At 37.7% G+C, this 19,861-nt stretch overlaps 1 protein-coding gene across 6 annotated transcripts in view; it reads right to left on the minus strand.

The window, feature by feature from the left end:
* Nucleotides 1–471: 471 nt before the first annotated feature.
* LOC113849308 (probable helicase CHR10) overlaps nt 472–19,861 on the minus strand; it is a 35,145-nt gene continuing 15,755 nt past the window's right edge. For 2 of the 6 annotated variants that reach the window (XM_027479121.1, XM_027479127.1), the window contains 6 exons: nt 13,250–13,375; nt 12,504–13,162; nt 2,649–2,794; nt 1,707–1,880; nt 895–1,009; nt 778–811 (listed from right to left, as the gene is read on the minus strand). In XM_027479121.1, the coding sequence (XP_027334922.1) occupies nt 787–811; nt 895–1,009; nt 1,707–1,880; nt 2,649–2,794; nt 12,504–13,162; nt 13,250–13,375 (1,245 nt within the window). In that variant the 3' untranslated portion in view covers nt 778–786. Of the gene's footprint in view, nt 812–890; nt 1,010–1,706; nt 1,881–2,648; nt 2,795–12,503; nt 13,163–13,249; nt 13,376–19,861 lie in introns of those variants that run through there. The other 4 variants (XM_027479122.1, XM_027479125.1, XM_027479126.1 and 1 more) reach the window with 4 other exon arrangements.

A 19,861-nucleotide genomic window follows, 5' to 3' on the forward strand; every position in this document is an offset into this window, starting at 1 on the left:
TAAAGAATTAAAGTATTAATCTAAATAAATCTAATTTTAATTTCTGTTTTATTTTATAAGAAAATTTTAAGATCTTTCTTAGCTTCGCCCTCCCATATTCCTTCGAGCCAATGACAGTCCCAAGATCCATAATTTTTTAATTTTAATGTCATCAAATGCTCACTAAAAATTCTAATAAAATATCAAATAATTTCTAAATATTCGGCTTAAGTATATATTCATAATTCTTCCTTCAATTTTAAGGGCCCTAAATAAATTTGAACTTACATGGCGGCTACAAAAATTCATGCCTAAGAGACCGTTAAATAGGATTTAAACGCATGCAGTCGAGTATTCAAGGCATCAAGAAGCAATTTTATTTATTAATTAAACCAAACCATTAACAAAATTCATAAAAAAATAAACATAAAGGAGTACATCCAATTCTTGAGGTTATGCCAGTTCTAGGAGTAAATCCCAATAATGAAACTAATCTTCAATCCATTAGTAGAATATTGACATATTGTAATGGTGATTGACACAAATCTGTCAAGTCTAATTACAATTTTGTTTGAATAATAGCAAGAAAGACGTACATGTAAAATATAAATATATATTAATATATTTTTTTAATCTCCAATATAAACTTACAAGAATTTGCAAATTATTAAAGCTGTTTCACGTGGGTAAAATGATTTTGTGATACACATACATGCATGGATGCATAACCAAGAACTAAAACAGCACTTCAATATTGTATCTGCCAGAACCATCCTAGAGTCAAGGAAGTTTAGTAAGCCTGAAGACTTAATGTGCTCTTCGATAATAATATCTGAAAGAATTCGAAGATTAGTTATGCAATGGTGTATCCAAATCTGTTCAAGAATCTGACGACGAGAGAGAGGAGAGCATTACACATATATATTGATGTTATAAATGGAAGCATATTTTCTCAGTAGCCGTTCTATCGTATACCACTCGGAACGATCAGATCCCTCTTGATAACCAATTCGCGGCATGTGTATTGATGCTTTGCAGAATGATCAGATGTCAACTCGTCATAACAATGATATACATATTTAATCATTTAATAATCATATATGGATTTAAGTACTTTGCAACAAGAACTTATAGCTGAATGACCCATCCACGGTGTCCTAAGAATCTCACCAATATTTAATGCATTAATACTTGGAAATATTTTCTATGCTTTTCAAGAAAATGCTTTCCAATTCATAAATAGAAAGGGTAAAATGCATGAACACCCCTTCAACTTAGTAAATTCCATGTACAACCTCTCAACTGGACAAAAAAAGAAAGCAGCAGCAGCTAAATGCAACGCAAGCTATAGCAATTGGGTTTGCCTTACAATATTCTTAACAATAACGAGAAATATAGAGATTACCCTACATTTTGAATTTTTGACACTTCTGCAGAAAAATTTCCTAGCTTTTCTCTTTTGCTTATACGGCTGATATAATACATGGTAGTAAATATGCAAGATAAAGATGAAGTAACAAAACAATTCAGTATTTAAATGCCTATGACGCCTCAACTTCACTTGCAGCAATATGCTTTAGAATTAAAAAAGTAAAATATCAGCGCATACATGTGCACAATCCCCAGCCACGGATGTAAGCAATGTGCAAAGAAAATAGCAAAATGATAAATTAACAAAGGAAATGGAAGATAAAAAAATCAAATTAAATAATTGTGGAACATGTTACCAGAATTTTGAGCAGCTGAGAACGCGGCCTTTGATAAGCAGCTTTCCAAGTGGGGAAGTGAGATTTCACTGCGAGGGACTTTGCGCCTTGGATTATAAGATTGAACCACAGCTAAAGCAACCATTTTGGGAGCATTTCCTTCCATATTTTGTTCATCACATCCATCAACAACTACTAGGGCACAAAATGAGGCATCAACCATATATTCACGTGTCAGAGATTAAACACAGGCAAGAGAAGCTCAGTAATGTTTACTAAAAGCTGTTTTGAATAGAAATAAGCTAATCCATTTTAGCTTATTTTTTGTTAAAAACAGTTCATAATTGAATTTGGAGAGAGCTTAAAAAAATGCAATTTTCCCCCAAAATATTCCCAGCTAAACATACCACTAATCTAGACACATCAATTAAATGTGGTCTATTGGTTAATGTCCCAATTTTTAATATAATACTCGTCACTTAATTCATAATCTAACTGGCAGTAACACAAATAAGCCCCACCGCACCTTTCAGAGGATACCCATTAATGATAGATACAGTATACTCCAGAAGACAGAAAGATAACACCTAGTCGGAAGACAAGCATTAGTTATTTCTGAGGTCAATTGTTCATTAATGAAAATGACACCTCAAACACCTTAATGGAGTTATGACAACATAAAGAATAAGAGACACAGATTATATTTGCAAAAAAAAAATGTGGAAAATGGCAATAAGTAATAACATCCCCAAGAAGAAATAGTTTTAGTAGTTGGTAGTGTGGCGATGACATTGAAAGAGACAGTCCTATATAATAATTGAAATGATTTCTACCAAAAAAAGTTCAAGAAATTAACATTGCCCTTTATAGGCAGGTTAGTATTGTCGTATATTTGTTTGTATTATGAAGCATCTTGTATGCAGTCCATGTATGCCTAAATAATTAGTTTTTATCAGTGCTCACCATCGAGCTTTATAAGATGCAGATCACCAAGATGCAGATCCCCATGTTCAGAAGCCCTTTCATATGCATCACCAATGGTCGAAGAAAGTTTGGCCAGTGCATCAAACATTCCACCATGGCCCCAATGTCCAGAGGTGTCAAGGCAGCTGCAAAACCAACTTACATATTCACTGCTTATAATAAAATAAAAAACTTTTACAACATGGCCAGTTTTTTATCATATGTTCACAGCCAACAGATGATTGCTTATGTAGACATTACTGGTAATAATTCGAGTACAAGATACTCAACAGTCATAATTTTGTCACTTAAACTGTTACATATTTGATTTGCTTAGGATTTCGGGGTAGAAAGGGATGAAATGGTATTTTGCTAACCTCAAGAACCAATCATACTTCCCCTCCATAGTAATGTAAGACTCATGCTAGTAACAATAAAAACTATCAGTTTTATTCAATAATAGTTTTAGGGGATGGGGATATTTGGAATGCCAGTTTAAGTAGAAGATTAGTCTGCTGCTGAGTTGTTTGTGGAAGGACCCAAAGCAAATCTACAACCTAAGATGGCATAAACAATGCTGTTGAACCCCACAATCTCTCAGCAATACCCTCTATCTGACTCAATGGCTCTAGTGGGCTCATGTTGCCCATAAAACCTTCAAGGGTTGTAAAAGACTCAACCACGTAGAATGGAAGGCTTCAGCCAAGACTAACGAACAGTCCAAAGCAAGGGATGATGAAGACTCCTTATGATTTGATTGTGGAATTCTATGATTTCAGAGATGAGCTAAAATTGCATCATTTTCACCACTCAGGAAATTGTGATAGTGCCAAATCTTTATGAAATAGTATATCTCTGCTTGTTACAAGTTGGAGAATAAAATTTTCAATACGAAGCACCAAACTCTTTTGGTGACCAATTACTAAGCAATCTTAAATGGCTTGTGGATTGGGTTGGACCAATATTAGAATTTGAACATGAAGTGCAGTGAGGATACTGTCATGTTGAAACAGTTCACCATTCGATATAGGATCCTATTCAAGCTCAAATATTAGGCAAAGAGACACTCTGATGGGCCTCAACAAAATGGACCTCCATTGAAGACATTCCATTGAAGGAAGGGTAAGATAGGAAGTAAGGGAGAGGAAGGGTGTATGCAGGATCTTAACAAACTGCATAAGTGGCAAGAGGAGAGAGAAAAAAAAGATGTGTGCATCAGGCCAAGGGAGGGAATATTTGAGGGAATGGAAGGCGGGGAGAGAGCATAGGAATCATTTTGGGTATTCTGGAGGATGACAGTTGCCCCAGGGTTGTCACCAATTCTCTGATGTCTATCTTATTGTTTGCATTTATTTCCTTTTCGGTTGTCTATTTGTAATTTGGGTTAGTCCCTGAATTTTGTTTGAGTTCAATAACAAGAGCAGTACCTATCAGTGGTATCAGAGCTCCCAATCCTAGGAGTATCTGATAGTATCGACTAGAATGGAGAACTGTTTGGAAAGTGTTGAACGCAGGTTAGAAGGAATGCAAGCTTCCATTTAAAAAGAGTTCCGCTGGCAGATGGAAGAGATGATGCAGATGATGATGGAGCAGGTTGACGCCGCAGTAAGAGAGCATAGGAATCATTTTGGGTATTCTGGAGGATGACAGTTGCCACAGGGTTGTCACCAATTCTCTGATGTCTATCTTATTGTTTGCATTTATTTCCTTTTCGGTTGTCTATTTGTAATTTGGGTTAGTCCCTGAATTTTGTTTTAGTTCAATAACAAGAGCAGTACCTAGCAGTGGTATGAGAGCTCCCGATCCTGGGAGTATCTGATGGTATCGACTAGAATGGAGAACTGTTTGGAAAGTGTTGAACGCAGGTTAGAAGGAATGCAAGCTTCCATTTAAGAAGAGTTCCACTGGCAGATGGAAGAGATGATGCAGATGATGATGGAGCAGGTTGACACCGCAGTAAAGGATGCTAGGAGGGAAAGGGAAGGTGAAAACAACGGAGACGGAGAACATTGGGGAGACTTTGCGAAGGGAGGAACAGGTGAAACAGGTCGAAGTGCCATACTTCGGGGGGACGATCCGCATGGATGGCTCTACTGAGTGGAACACTATTTCGCGATAAACAGAATCCCTGAGGCGAAGAAGGTGGACACAGCGATGGTGTGTTTGGAAGGAAGGACATTGAATTGGTACCAATGGTGGGAACCTCATATGCCGGCGGTTACTTGGCCGATATTCCGGCAAGCCCTTCTTATCTTTGGAGAATCCATATGAAGTTTTGATGAGTTTGAAACAAAAGGGCTCGGTTGTTGAGTATAGGGAGCAATTAGAACTCCTCTCAGCTCCACTATGTTTTGTAGATGAGGAATGTATGATAGGAGCTTTTTGGAATGGATTAAAAGATGAAATCAAAGCAGAAGTGAGGATGATTAGTTCCGGCGAGTTGCATACCGTAATGGAGATGGCACAGAAGATAGAGGAGAAGAATCAGCTTTTGGGTCACTCGTACGGACCATTGGGCAGAGGAGTTGGGTCAAGTGCTAATAAATCCAATTGAGCCAATACTCACAGACCTAGTTGGGCCGGAAGGGGGGTTGGGGCCCAAGAAGGGATAAGGACAGAACTGTCTTATTCCTTTGGACAAGGAATGTCCATCAACCAGTAGCTAGGAGTCGGGTTGAAACCCAAAGCACCAAAGGAAGCAAACGTGAAGGCAGCGCCGTAAGCTCCAATCAGAGAGGGCTGGGCTTTAATATAGAGGAGGAGGAAAACGAAAAGAGACAACAGGTTGTGTTTTCACTGCGATGAGAAGTTTACCCCAGGCCATATTTGTCGGAACAAGCAACTCCATGTGATTTTGCTTGGAGAGGAAGAGGAGAACCAACGGAGGATGAAGGTGCAGAAGAAGTGAATCTTCAGCTGAATGTTAGTAGCATTGCCGGAATGACCTCAAAGAATTCATTGAGGCTATGAGATATTATAGTAGGGAAAAAGGTCATCGTAATGGTGGATTCAGAGACTAATCCAGGTTACAAATAGACAACTAAAAAGAAAATAAATGCAAACAATAAGATAGATATCAAAAAATTGGTGACAATCCTATGGCAACAGCCACCCTCCAGAATACACAAAATGATTTCTATGCTCCCTCTCCGCCTTCTATTCCCTCAAATATTCCCTCCCTTGGCCTAATGCTCACATCTCTCTTTTCTCTCTCCTCTTGCCACGTATGCAGTTTGTTAAAATCCTGCATACCCCCTTCCTCCCCCTTACTTCCTATCATACCCTTCCTCCGATGGTATGTCTTCAATGGAGGCCCATCTTGTTGAGGCCTATCAATACTCCCCCCAATGAGCTGCACCTTGTCCTCAAGGTGAAATTTGGGAAAAACTGCCTAAATCAATTCAAATTCGTCCGTTGTCCACCTTGGGCAAGCCAGCCCATTTTATAAGTACCTCCCAGGTTCCATTTAACAACTTCCGAGTTGCTTGCACAGCTTCAGGTTCAACTCTTAATTCCAGCTCCTCTGTGAAGAAAGGTGGAAGTTCTTCACTAGGTTGACTAGTTGGAGGAGCCCTTTTAAGTTGTGACATATGAAAAACTGGATGTAACCATGATGTCTCTGGTAATAGGAGTTTATAAGCAACCACACCAATCTTTTCCAGGACCTTGAATGGCCCGTAGAACCTAGAACTAAGCTTTTCATTCACACGTTTTGCCAATGATCTCAATTTATAGGGTTGAACCTTTAAGTAAACCATGTCACCCACCTGAAATTCCACCTCCCGCCTGCCCCTATCAGCTTGTTCCTTCATCTGCATTTGGGCTTTTATCAAATTCTGCTTCATCTCCCCTAAAATACTGTCCCTTACTAATAATAGCTGGTCAACCTCATCTACCATAGTGCTGTCTTGGTGGTAAGGAATAATATTAGGAGGATCACGACCATAAAGTGCCTTAAAAGGACTCATTTTTATAGAAGCGTTGAATGAAGATTTAAACCAAAACTCTCCCCATGACAACCACTTCACCCATTCTCTCGGGTGGTTACCTACAAAGCACCTTAAATAGGCTTCAATTGGTTACTTCCGTTTGGCCGTTGGTTTGAGGATGGTATGCAGAGCTAAATTTCAGTTTGGTAACCGACAAGCGAACTATTGGATACAATGGAATTAGGAAAACCATGCAACCTAACAATTTCCTTCACAAAGACAGCAGCTACCTCTTTAGCCGAGTATGGATGAAGCAAATGTATGAAATGAGCATACTTAACCTATTCACAATGATTATGATGGTGTCAGCCCCCTTAGTCTTGGGTAATCCACCAATAAAGTCCATGGAGATCTCTTCCCACAAGTGGTTTGGAATAGGTAATAGTTGGAGTAATCCAGCAGATTTAAGTGTTTGAGACTTCGTTTTATTGACAAACCTGACAAGCAAATACAAACTTTTCCACATCTTGCTTCATACTATTCTAATAGAATGCAATGGCTAACCTTATGTAGGTCCTTGTAACCCCTGAATGACCACCTAGGGTGATGCATGAAACTCAGCTAATAAGAGTGGAATTCTAGAAGTCCTAGGTGCTGTTTGAACCAAAGGCAGCCCTTAGAAACTGAGTAATGTGGGTGGGAATGCGGATTGAGTACAATTTGCTGCATAATCATACGTAGTTGCTCATCCCCAAAAATTTCTTCAGCCAATTCTACCAAATCTGAGTTGGTGACCATAGATGGCATTGCAGTGCATTACTCTAGATAAAGCATCAGTTGCTTTATTTTCTAAACCGGCCTTGTATTGGATTTCAAAGTCGCAACCCAACAACTTAGTCACCCACTTTAACTGCTCTCCAACCAAGACCCTTTGTTCCAAAAGAAATTTCAAACTCCGCTGATCTGTTTTGATAATAAAATGCTGACCTAGCAAATATTGGCACCATTGCACAGCAAACACTATTGCCATGAACTCCTGTTCATACACTGACTTCACCTTGTTTATGTCTGAAAGGGCTTGGCTGATAAAGGCCAATGGTCTGCCTTGCTACATTAGGACTGCCCCAATACCATAACCAGAGGCACCAGTCTCTATCACAAAAGGCAGCTCGAATTGTTGCATAGCCAATGTTGGCAAACCCTCCATTGCCGATTTCAGTTGCTCAAAAGCGTTTTGTGCTTCCTCCGACCACATAAAACTATTCTTTTTTAAGAGTTGCGTAAGCAGTTTAACAATGCTCCCACAATTGCGTACAAAACGGCAATAGTAACATGTCAAACCCAAGAATCCCCTTAAACCTTTAAGATCTTTAGGAATAGGCCAATTTTTCATTGCTGCAACCTTTGTTGGATCTGCTGAAATGATATGCCCAAGGTACTCCAACTATTTTTCTCCAAAGCTACACTTCTTACTATTGACCCACAGCTCATGACTACACAACAGTTCGAAAACTACACGCAAATGGTCAATATGTGAAAAGCAATCAGGGCTGTATACTAGGATATCGTCAAAAAATATCAACACGAATTTACGTAGATAAGGTCTAAAAATTTAGTTCATGAGAGCTTGGAATGTTGAAGGAGCATTTGATAACCCAAACGACATCACCAAATATTCATAGTGCCCTTCATGTGTCCAAAAGGTGGTTTTATGAATATCTTCCTTCTTCGTGCTAGTGATACCCAAATTTAAGATCTAGTTTAGAGAAGATCGTTGCCCCTCCTAGCTCATCCAATAATTTCTCAATTACTGGAATAGGAAATTTATTTGGAATGGTAATACTGTTAAGAACTCAGTAGTCCACACAGAAATGCCAACTTCCATCTTTTTTCTTTACAAAATCAGGGGACTAGAGTATGGGCTGGTGTTGGGTCTGATGAGCCCTGCAGCTAACATATCTTTAACAAACTTTTCAATCTCTTCCTTGTGTCTATGTGGGTGTCGATAAGGACAGATATTAGGAATTTGTGCTCCTCCTTTAGAATAATAGCATGGTCACAATCTCTTTTCGGTGGCAGGGAAGTATTTTCCTTGAATATGTCCCCAAACTCCTTTAAAAGTCTTTTTAATTCTTCTGGGACTCCTTCTGTAATCTGAGTTGATGCCTCTATGCATACTATATTCATCATTCCCAACTCCACATAGTAAGCTTCTGCCTCATTTCTCAAATCCTTCCTTATAGTCTTTAATGATGCCACTGTATGGAATAAGGCTACACCACCCCTCATCTCTATGATTTGCCCATCTTTCTGCACCTCAATTAGGTGTTGTCTAAGGTCTGCACTGAACTTGCCCAGACTTTTGAGCCATTCATAACCAAGGATGACATCCACACCTACCAAATCGAACAAGAAAAAATCCTTAACCACCTTCAAATTTGGTAGTTCTAGTTCAACCCCTCTACAAACCCCCTGACTATATGTGGCAAGAGGAGAGAGAAAAGAGAGATGTGCACATCAGGCTAGGGGAGGGAATATTTGAGGGAATGGAAGGCGGGGAGGAAGCATAGGAATCATTTTGGGTATTCTGGAGAGTGGCTGTTGCCACAGGATTATCACCAATTCTCTGACATCTATCTTACTGTTTGTATTTATTTTCTTTTCAGTTGTCTATTTGTAACCTGAGTTAGTCCCTGAATTTTGTTTTAGTTCAATAACAAGAGTAGTACCTATCACACTCTCAGATATTCTACGTTGTCTGAGCAAAAGAGAGTTGCAGGACAGTTATGTTGGATGAAAAATAAAAATTAAGGGAATCCTCATCATCCACATGTCAAACTATGAGTCATTTTTCTCAAGCAATATTATCAATAGCAGATGACAAGTCATGAGAGACAGCCAAAAAACTGCCATAAAATTATGATGAGTTATGCTAGACATAATAAAATATATAAACGAAATAAGTAAATAAATCAATACAACTTTTGTAGCCTAAGTCTCAACTCAAGCATAATTTAATATAAAATAAAAAGTTATCAAATGTCAAGTTAATAAAACAAAGTGATAGAAAACAATAAAAACATAAAGATTAATTCTTTAGTCCTTCTCTTCAACTCCAATATAATCATCTTTTTTTCATCTACTAAGGCATATCTTTTTCCTCTTTTTCCTCAAATTCTTGAATATTAATTTCCAATTCATCTTTTGTCTCCTCCAACCTTTCTTCATCCTCTAGTTTTTCATCATCATCTTCAATCACCATTTTCCCTTTTCCTTTTGTTATTGAACATGACATTATCTTGAAAACTTTTGCAACTTTAATAATAAAATTATTTTATGGATTCATTTATTTCGTAGAATGAATCCTAGTATATGTTCTAGACTCTCTAACTCTAGAAGCTTCAAAAACAATTGCCCAATTTAAAGTGTCATCATTATAAAAAATTAAGTCATTTCCAGCATCCTTATCATTTATCTCTCCAACCAACCACTCATTATAGTCATCAATGTCAATGAGTGTGATTGGATCAATTACATCTTTAAAATTGATACGTTGTTTGAGTTGCTAGTTATATTTCACATAAACTAAGTCATACAATTTTTAATGATCAAGTTTATTTATCTTCTTTGAATGAATATACAATCTAAGTGTAATTAAAAAAGTATTGATTAGTTTCTTTCAAATTTCTAGAAGAAAGTACTAGATTTGAGAAATGAAAAATTACTTGCTCAAATATATTTGAGTTGCATTCACATCTGGATGCACTACATTTAAAGCTCAAAATCTTATAGCTAGTTGCTGCAAATTTGGAATTGAATGACTATACATTCTCCACCATTGAGCTATAAAACCAAAGATAAATTATAACTTTAAAGGTTTTAAATATAAATTAACTTGAAATTAAAATGTTAAAGTCTTTGATAAGCAATGCTTTTTCTTTGTGATTTTGCAAAGTTGAATCCAAAGAGATCACCACCACTCTTACAAATTGATAGTTCAAGTAATATGCTTTGTTGCACATACCAACTTGGAAACAACCTCTTAAAACAATCATATAACCCATTTCTAATCTCCAAATCAAACTATATTTATAAAGATTGTCATAAAAGAACTTCGGATTTAAAATGTGATCTTGACACAACACTTAAAAATTCATTATTAATCTTAACCTTAAGGTCTCAAGATAAAGCAGTAGCTTGCTTAATAATCATAGCACAGTTTAAATGTCAATACTCCTTGTGTTTTCACTAATCCATGTGTTCTCATAATAATCTTGGTTCACAAATGGAGTCTCAATTCACCTACTCATACATTCATGTACGCTATGTATGCCATCACATACAATAGACCACTAGTATCAAAATGTCCTTTTTGAAGTTCATCATTTTAAAACTCAGAATCAACTATGTGCATTCAAATCAAAACAAATACAACCAATATATCCAAAGCATAAATCAAGCATTCAGAATTTCAAGGTTAACGGAACCATAACCCATTCATCCCAATTTTCCTTACTAGCTACTTGAAAGCATTTCCTCCCCTTACCAGTTTTTGGTGTGATTATTGATATTTGTTGAATGTGACGAAGTGTCTAAGTGGTCCCTATATGAGAGATCATATACATGTAACAAGTTAGGGGTACCAACTATCAACATCCTCTAACTCAACTCAGCCAAAACAGAGTATGTGACTAAGCGTTTATTCTCCTAAGGTTCAGAATTTCGACAATTGTTACACTTACCAATTTAGGTGTAACTGAGAGCGACGTTATTCAATTTGGGCATGGAATAGCTTCTAGAAAAGCTACAACTGCAAGGAGTATCATCGATTAGTTATCCTGCATATTTGCAGTTAGAGTTTCTTCCTAAACTAGCAATCAAGTGACCGATTTGCAAAAAGGGTCCAAAATTGTGCTATGTAAGATGTTTTGTGCATAACTAATTGAGTTGTGATCCAAATCAAGCCCAGCCAATTTTGTTTGAAAGCTAAGAGCCTAAGACAGAGGATTCTAAAAATGTGTTCAGGCAAATTTTTTGGAGTGTAAATTGGTCGCAGCACTGACGTTTTTGCAGACTGTGTCTACTGTTTTCTGAAGTGAAACCTTCACTTGTCCAGGCTTTTTGACTTAGCAAATGGAATCCAAAATGGGCTCAAGATAGCTTGGTAGAAAGTTAAGATTACCTAGAATACAGGGTTGAGGTTAGAAAAATCATTCCACGTGTACATTTTTCCTGAATTTGAAGGAAAGTTGCTGTTATGACCTGCAGAATTTTAACTTTTTCCAGAATTTGAGGGAAATTTGGGTTATTTTCCAGCAAGATCCGGCACTTTCCAACAAGACCCACCTCTGTTTGGGTCCTTCTGCAACGTGCTTAGGCAATTCTCAACAATACCCAACCCTTGTTTGGCCTATTTTTTGGAAATTTTTTTATTTTACTGTTATTGATGCGTGTTATAAGTACCTAAACTCTCAACTTTTGATTGATTATTAATTATGAATATTTTAAATTGGGTATTATTTTTTATTTTTCAGCACATATATATTTTTAGTTTAATCTATGTTAAGGGTACCTTAAACCTTTAAAAAGCAGTCATCCCATTATCCTACTATAGCTTTTTGAGGTTGGCCACTCTGTGGCTGTGCCACTATTTGGGATTGACTACTGTGGTCTAAAAATAGTACTATTTACAACAACGCTCAACAATAGCACAACTACAAAATGCTTACAAAAGCCTCCTTCAAATTGGTAACAATCAAGAAAACAAGAAAAGAATCTACAGTTCTATTACCAAATGTCCAAATGTTACAAAGAATGTTACCACATGGAAGAAAGGTGCAACAGAAATTTAATTTCATAATTGTAGTTATTAAAAGCTTGGTGCATCAACCAAAAGCTACGGTTGGGCAAATAGAAAAAAGCTGACCTGAATATTATAGCAGGTTCAGATGAACAAACATTTGATGGAGCTGTACAATCTCCATACACAAAATGAACAGACCCAGTAGCTGATGTAATATCACCATCTGGTGGGCTTATAGGATCTTCTACAGATAATGACTGGTATCCAAGTGCTTTCCACTTAGACAGCTTTGTCTCTGCCTTCTTCCTTGCAGACTCAAGTTTTAGACTCCTTTCCTCATCTAAGTTTCTTCTGCCCTTCAAGTCCATGGTTGAATCACAATTTGATTTAGACACTTGCTCAAACTTTTTAACCCAAGAAAGATATGAAGCCTCATCAAGACCAAGATCACAAGAGAGAGAAGCAGAATCTCCTTCCTTAACATCATATCCTTTTAGAATGCTTCTTGGATTGACCTCAAATTTCCTTTCATCCTTGTCAAATATTTGTTCATCACGCATAGCTATCACCTTGTCAGCCATAGCATTAATTTCTCGAAAGTCCATGTCCGTACATTTTCCCTCATTGATCTCAGCGGGACCAAATAAATGTAACCCAAATATGATGGATTTCAAATCACCAGTTCCGGCTTCAGATTGTTCCTTATCTTCATGTTTCAGAATATTATCACCTGTAACATTGAGGCTCAGCCGCAATTTTCTCTCTCCCCTCCGCATAATTACCTACAGTGTAACATGTGAGTTCCCAGAGCCTATGTAAATACCCTCCATGATCAAAGAATAAAAGAAATATAACAAATAGAAACATACTTCCTCCACTGTACATTCTGTAACAAGGTTTATACACAATACATGGTTCATCTGGCCGATTCTATGTGCTCTTTGTAAAGCTTGCTTGTCAACCTGAGGGTTCCAATCTTGCTCGAAGAATATAACCTATAGGATGCCATACCATATACAGTAAATTCCCAATATGTTCTAAAGTTAGAATGCTCAAATCAGCCTGTTGAAGAAATGGAAGTCCAATTTCTATGGATTTTATTATCAAATTAAAAAGCTAATTCTTATACTCCCCTAATTAATTCTGGAAGGTTTCTAATCATGCAAATAATATGTATCACGTAATTTATTTTATTTGGCATATAATGCTTTTTTTTCACTTGCCAAGAGTTTGAGTTAAAGACTTTTCCTAATTAGGGAGTTGAGCATCGTTGGGCAATGAATGAGCCAAGTATATAAGACAGCTATGAGAAGGTTGATGGACCCTTGGAGGCAAAAGCTTGAAAAGTTCTAGTGGAGTTTGACAAGGGTTTCCTAATTGAAGGGGAGTGCTAGACTGCTAGTTGCCTACTTTGTCAATGGATTGTGTGATGTATGTTGAGAAAAGAATGAGAGCATGTGAATGAATCTGTGTCTTAAGTTATACACTGGAGCACATATTTATACTGTCATTAATACAAGAGTGATAACAACTAAATACAAGAATATACAGTTATCTAATAAACATAATTGCAATAATAAAGCTTCCCTATTCTATTACGATATATATTTCCAAAAAAGTATTTTGTTTTTCTTCATATTCTGTCAAAGGTCAAGCTGAACCTTTTGTAAGGTTTGTTAAGAACATAGAACTCTATAATGGAAGTTTTATTAATTAACTTGACATTAAAACCAAGGGTGATTAATAGGGGATTTACATGATTAAATGACAGGAAATTATTTGACAGAAACACAATTGCATGCCCCTCCCTCCAATATAAAAATAAGTGTGGAACAGCAGCACTGTGTGCTTCAGCCTACAATCTCTCTGATACAACCGACTCAGAATTGAAAATGAAAGTAAAATCTTTATTTAGATTGAGAAGAATTAACATATCCATACTACAAGAGATTCTGGTCCCTCCTCCTACTAAACAACTCTTCTGCAAAATACCCCCTCTACACATATCCAGAATGAACACCTGTGGACCCCATAGATTGCCACATATAGATGCAAAAGAAGTATGCAACGCTAGAAACAAACAGATGGAAACCTTAAAAAGAATCTGATAGGTTCACAACGGTGTACCATAAAAAGAGATGAAAGAGAATAGGCGGGAAATTGAATAAATAGCCATTAAGTGGGTATGCCCAACTGTAATTGTTGTATTAGTCACTGTTATAAATAAGCATATAAGGATTAGTGAGTATGATTTTATAATTGATCATTGGAAAGGTTGTGAGAGTGGAGTTCTCTCAAATACCTTTGGTAGTAATCAATGTAACACAATATTGTTAATCTCATATAGTAGCAAATAGCATCTGACCCCTAAAACAATATTACAAAATAGCGTATGACATATTTAAAAATTTATAATATGCATATATAATATGTTATGTACACAGATTTTTAATATAAATGCTCAAGAAATTCTCAAGATTGCATAATCATCATTCCAAGTAACAGTGTAAAAGTGGAAAACACTATAGCATGGGTGTTATATTAAACAAAAAAATGCTAAATAAAGCTTTAACCGCAAAACAGATCTTGAAATGCAAAGCAAGAGTGATCAGGGAACAGTAAAACAAAGCTAGAACAGAAAAGCTTATTTCTCCAGTGAAATGGAGTGAGCATCCGGAAAAGCTGATTTTTATGGTGAACAAAAAAGCTGATTTCTCCGGCGAAATGGAGCTGGTGAGCCTCTGGACTAGCTGATTTTTCTGAGAAAATGAAAGCCAGTGAGGAGGGTAGAAACCACTATGTTGAGATCCCGACTTTTCATGCAAAGAGGAAGAATGTGGAGGAAAATGAAATTCAATTTTATGATATATATGTTTTATAAAGAGTAAATGACCTTTCTACCCTTAAAAATAACCAAAACAGTGTGTTTTAAAACAAACAGAAAAGGGTTTCTTCCTTTCCCCAAAATCATGAAATAGCACCCGCGACTTTGTTCTGGCCGCAAACCACCTGCAACCGCCACAGCATGGTGGCCTACAGCTGCTCTGTGCTGCAACAGGATGATACCGCCACTATAGCACACTATTAACAACTATGGCATAACATTTTCACCTAAATTCTGAATCACTATGTAATGAATCAAATTAGATTTAGGGACTTAATTGTAATTCATGGATTCTTTTAGCCTTAGTTGCAAATTCTGTTAAGTTTGTTTGGCTGCCAAGCTGTTAGGCTGTTAGTGGCGCCAATAATCTGTTAGGTTATGTAGAGCATTAATTGATTATAAAAACCAACACCTTGTAATCTCAATCAATCAATCAATAATAAAATTCAATCTTTGTTTCCTTTCTTCTCTTCCGAATTTAGAGAGATTGAGAGTGAGTGTTCAGGAATTGTAGAAACATTCCTAACAGTGGTATCAGAGAGCTTGGCGACGCAACCATGGTGAGCAACAAGGAATTGGAGACGAGGGTCGATTCTTTCGAACAAATTTTCCAAAATTCCCAAGAAACCACGCAGAAGACGCTGGAATCTTTAGCAAAAATAATTGAAAATCTCGCTGCGAAGGTCGAAGCTCTTTCCACCGGCACGAATGGAGTTCCGATTGGCAACGACGAAAGCAAAACTCCGGAGAACAACGTCAACTCTGTTCTCGACAGAACCCAAATTCAATTTCCTTCGTTCGATGAAACCAATTACAGGGATTGGAGGGCGAAAGCTGAACAATTTTTCGAGCTTGAAAGAACTCCGATTGAGCAGAGAGGAAAACTGCTGTTGCTATCAATGGAGGGCAAAGCATTCGCGTGGCAACGTCATTATCTGAAGCACCCTGATTTTGCGAACAAATCTTGGTCCGAAATCTTGAAGGATGCTGGAACTCGATTCGATGATAGTGGTTACGATGACCCAATCGCCGAAATTGCAAGATTACGGCAACAAGATTCGTTGATACAATACCTTGAGAAATTTGATAACCTCCTGGCTCGTGTGTCAATCACTGAGTCTATGGCGCTGAGTTTCTTCTTAGCTGGGTTAGAACCACAGCTAGAGAAGTCTGTACGCTTGCACAATCCACAATCCATGCACGAAGCTACAAGACTAGCCAAATTGCAAGATGAAATCCTAAAGGAGTTTGAAAGGAAGATGATGATGGGAAGATCCAGTGTAGCTAATCAACATAGTTATTCAAGAACATGGTCCAACACATCCTGTAACTTCAGGAATCAACCTATCACCAATCTTCAACAACAACACACTCACAATTCTTCTGTTTCATTACCTGTTCAAGAATCAAAGGCGAGTCCTATATCCCCGATAACTCGGAAAGATGCTAGTGAACGTATATCTAAGGGATTGTGTAGATTTTGTGGTGAGAAATGGGAAAGGAACCATAGATTGAAATGTAAAGTCTGGGGTAAATTAACTGCTATTTTTTGTGAACAAGAAGAACATGATATGGATGAAGAAGGTGACAATGCTTCTAAAGATGAGGAATTAGCATTGAATAATAGTAGACTATTAAGCACTGATGCAAATGTGCAAATCTCCCTACATGCATTGAAAGGTATTGCTGGTGGTAACACTTTACAGTTGCAAGGTTTAATCAAAAAGCAACCTGTCCCATTCTTGATGGACACAGGAAGCACACATAACTTCATATCTGCAAAATGGGTCAAGCTTCTAGGTTTGAAGACGCAACCTATCAGAGAATTCCCTGTTATGATTGCTAGTGACCAATCTATTACGATCACAAGAAAATGTGATATGTTGGACTGGAAATTTGGTCAGCATTGTTTCACAACAGACTTTTTTGTATTACCTGGATCTTCATTTGGAGTAATTCTAGGAATGCAGTGGTTCAAAGTACTGGGCGAGATCAGCTGGAACTGTGATAAATTGACAATGAAATTCATGCATCAAGGAAAGGAAGTGGTGTTGAAAGGAGAACAGCAGCAATGTGCCTTGATTGATGGGGCTGGAAATCTACGAGCAATCACTATGCAAGCTATGATCTTCTCTATGAATGGATCTATCTGTTTTCAAATTTCCATGGATCCAGATGAAGCGAGCTTGACTAAACAGCAGCAAACCGAGCTAGAAGATCTCTTACAGGACTATACAAACTTGTTTGTGGAGCCTACATCATTACCTCCTAGCAGAAGGTATGATCATCAGATCACCTTGACTGATGAGAAACCTATCTGTCTAAAACCTTACCGTTATCCACATACTCAAAAGGAAGAAATCGAAAAACAAGTTCAGGCTATGTTAAAGACAGGATTCATAAGGGAAAGTGGTAGTTCGTTCTCTTCTCCATTGGTTCTGGTTAAGAAAAAGGATGGAAGTTGGAGGTGCTGCACAGATTTCAGGAGGTTAAATGCTGTAACTGTAAAGAATAAGTTCCCTATTCCACTCATAGAGGACTTATTAGACGAATTGAAAGAAGCTGCTTACTTTTCCAAGTTAGACATGAAAAGTGGTTATAATCAAGTGAGAATGCACGAGAGGGACATCCACAAGACAGCATTTAGAACACACAGCGGCCATTATGAGTGGGTAGTTCTCCCATTCGGGCTGAGCAATGCTCCTGCTACATTTCAGAATTTAATGAATGACATTTTCAGAAAGCACTTAAGAAAGTTTATCCTTGTGTTTTTTGATGATATCTTAGTCTATACTAAGACTTGGGAGGAGCACAAAGCATGTTTAAGAGAAGCACTTCAGATTTTGGAGGAGAACTGTTTGGTACTGAATTATAAGAAGTGCAGCTTTGGCAAAAAGAAAGTGGAATACCTTGGACATGTGATCACTGTTGATGGAGTAGCACCGGCTGCAGGAAAGATTGAAGCGGTACAGCAATGGCCTACACCTAAAAATGTGAAAGAACTTAGGGGATTTCTAGGACTTTCTGGTTACTACAGAAGGTTCATTAAAAATTATGGATGCTTGGCTGCCCCCCTGACCTCACTTCTTCAAAAGGACCAGGCGTACAACTGGAATCAACAAGCAGAAGAAGCATTCTCAGCTATCAAAAAGGCCTTGATCACAGCTCCTGTCTTATCATTGCCAGATTTCACTAAACCATTCACTGTGGAAACAGATGCCTCAGCAACAGGAATTGGTGCAGTTCTGATGCAACAAAGCCATCCTATAGCATTCATTAGTAAGGTAATGGGACAAAAATTCCAATTGCTTTCAGCTTACGAAAAGGAGTTCTATGCAATCCTGTTTGCAATAAAAAAGTGGCAGCATTATTTCTTAGGCCAGCACTTCATCATCAAAACAGATCAGAAAGCACTGAAGCATATTATTGAACAGCCTCCAACTACACTGATGCAAAATTGGGGCCTAGAGAAGCTAATGGGGCTTGACTTCAGCATTGAATACAAAAAAGGGAAGGAGAATATAGTTGCTGATGCACTTTCCAGGAAGCCTAATACCAATCAGCTAATGGTGATGTTACAAGCAGCTTCAGAACTAACAGAAGAAGTAAAGCAATCTTGGGAGGCAGATATGAAGTTAAGAAAACTCATAGACAAGATCAGAATAACTCAAGTCCCTTATAAACACTATAGCTTCAACAATCAGCTGCTGAAGAGGAAAGGAAAATTAGTAGTGGGTGACAACAAAGATCTGAGAAATAAATTGATGAAGTACTTTCATGATTCTCCTGTGAGAGGACATTCTGGTATGGACCAAACATACAAAAGAATCAAAGAGCAATTCTACTGGAAAGGTCTGCAGAAAACAGTGAAAAGATGGGTACAGGAGTGTCAAACATGTCAAAGATTCAAAACCTTTCCTCAACTGTCCTCAGGCAAACTCCAACCTCTTCCAATTCCAGAAGGAGCTTGGCAATCAATATCCATGGACTTCATTACAGGTCTTCCTAAGTCCAATGGAATGACAGTCATATTAGTGATAATTGATAGATACACGAAATATGCCCACTTCATACCTCTTACACATCCATTTGGCGTTGCAATGGTTGCAGAAGTGTTCATCGATACAGTTGTGAAACTACATTGCTGGCCAACTGAAATCATATCTGACAGGGACCCTTTGTTCCTTAGTACATTTTGGTCTGAATTGATGAAGATACATGGTGTACAGCTGCTTAAGTCCACAGCCTTCCATCCACAAACAGATGGGCAATCCGAGGCCTTGAACAAAGCATTGGAGGGTTATCTAAGATGCATGACGGGAGATGTACCTAAACAGTGGAGTAGATATTTGTCTATGGCTGAAATGTGGTACAATACAAAGTTCCGTTCAGCAATACAAATGACTCCATTCGAGGCTCTATATGGATATAAACCATCCATTCCATGTCCTATACAACAAGGTGAATCAATGGTGGAGGCAGTAGATTACACAATAAAGACAAGGGAACAACTTTCAAGACTTCTGCATGATAACCTGACCAAGGCTCAGAATAGGATGAAGATGTATGCTGACATGAAGAGAGTTGATAAGGAATA

The sequence above is a fragment of the Abrus precatorius genome, unplaced genomic scaffold (assembly GCF_003935025.1).
Source record: "Abrus precatorius isolate BTA unplaced genomic scaffold, Abrus_2018 Scaffold9, whole genome shotgun sequence".
Classification (NCBI taxonomy): domain Eukaryota; kingdom Viridiplantae; phylum Streptophyta; class Magnoliopsida; order Fabales; family Fabaceae; genus Abrus; species Abrus precatorius.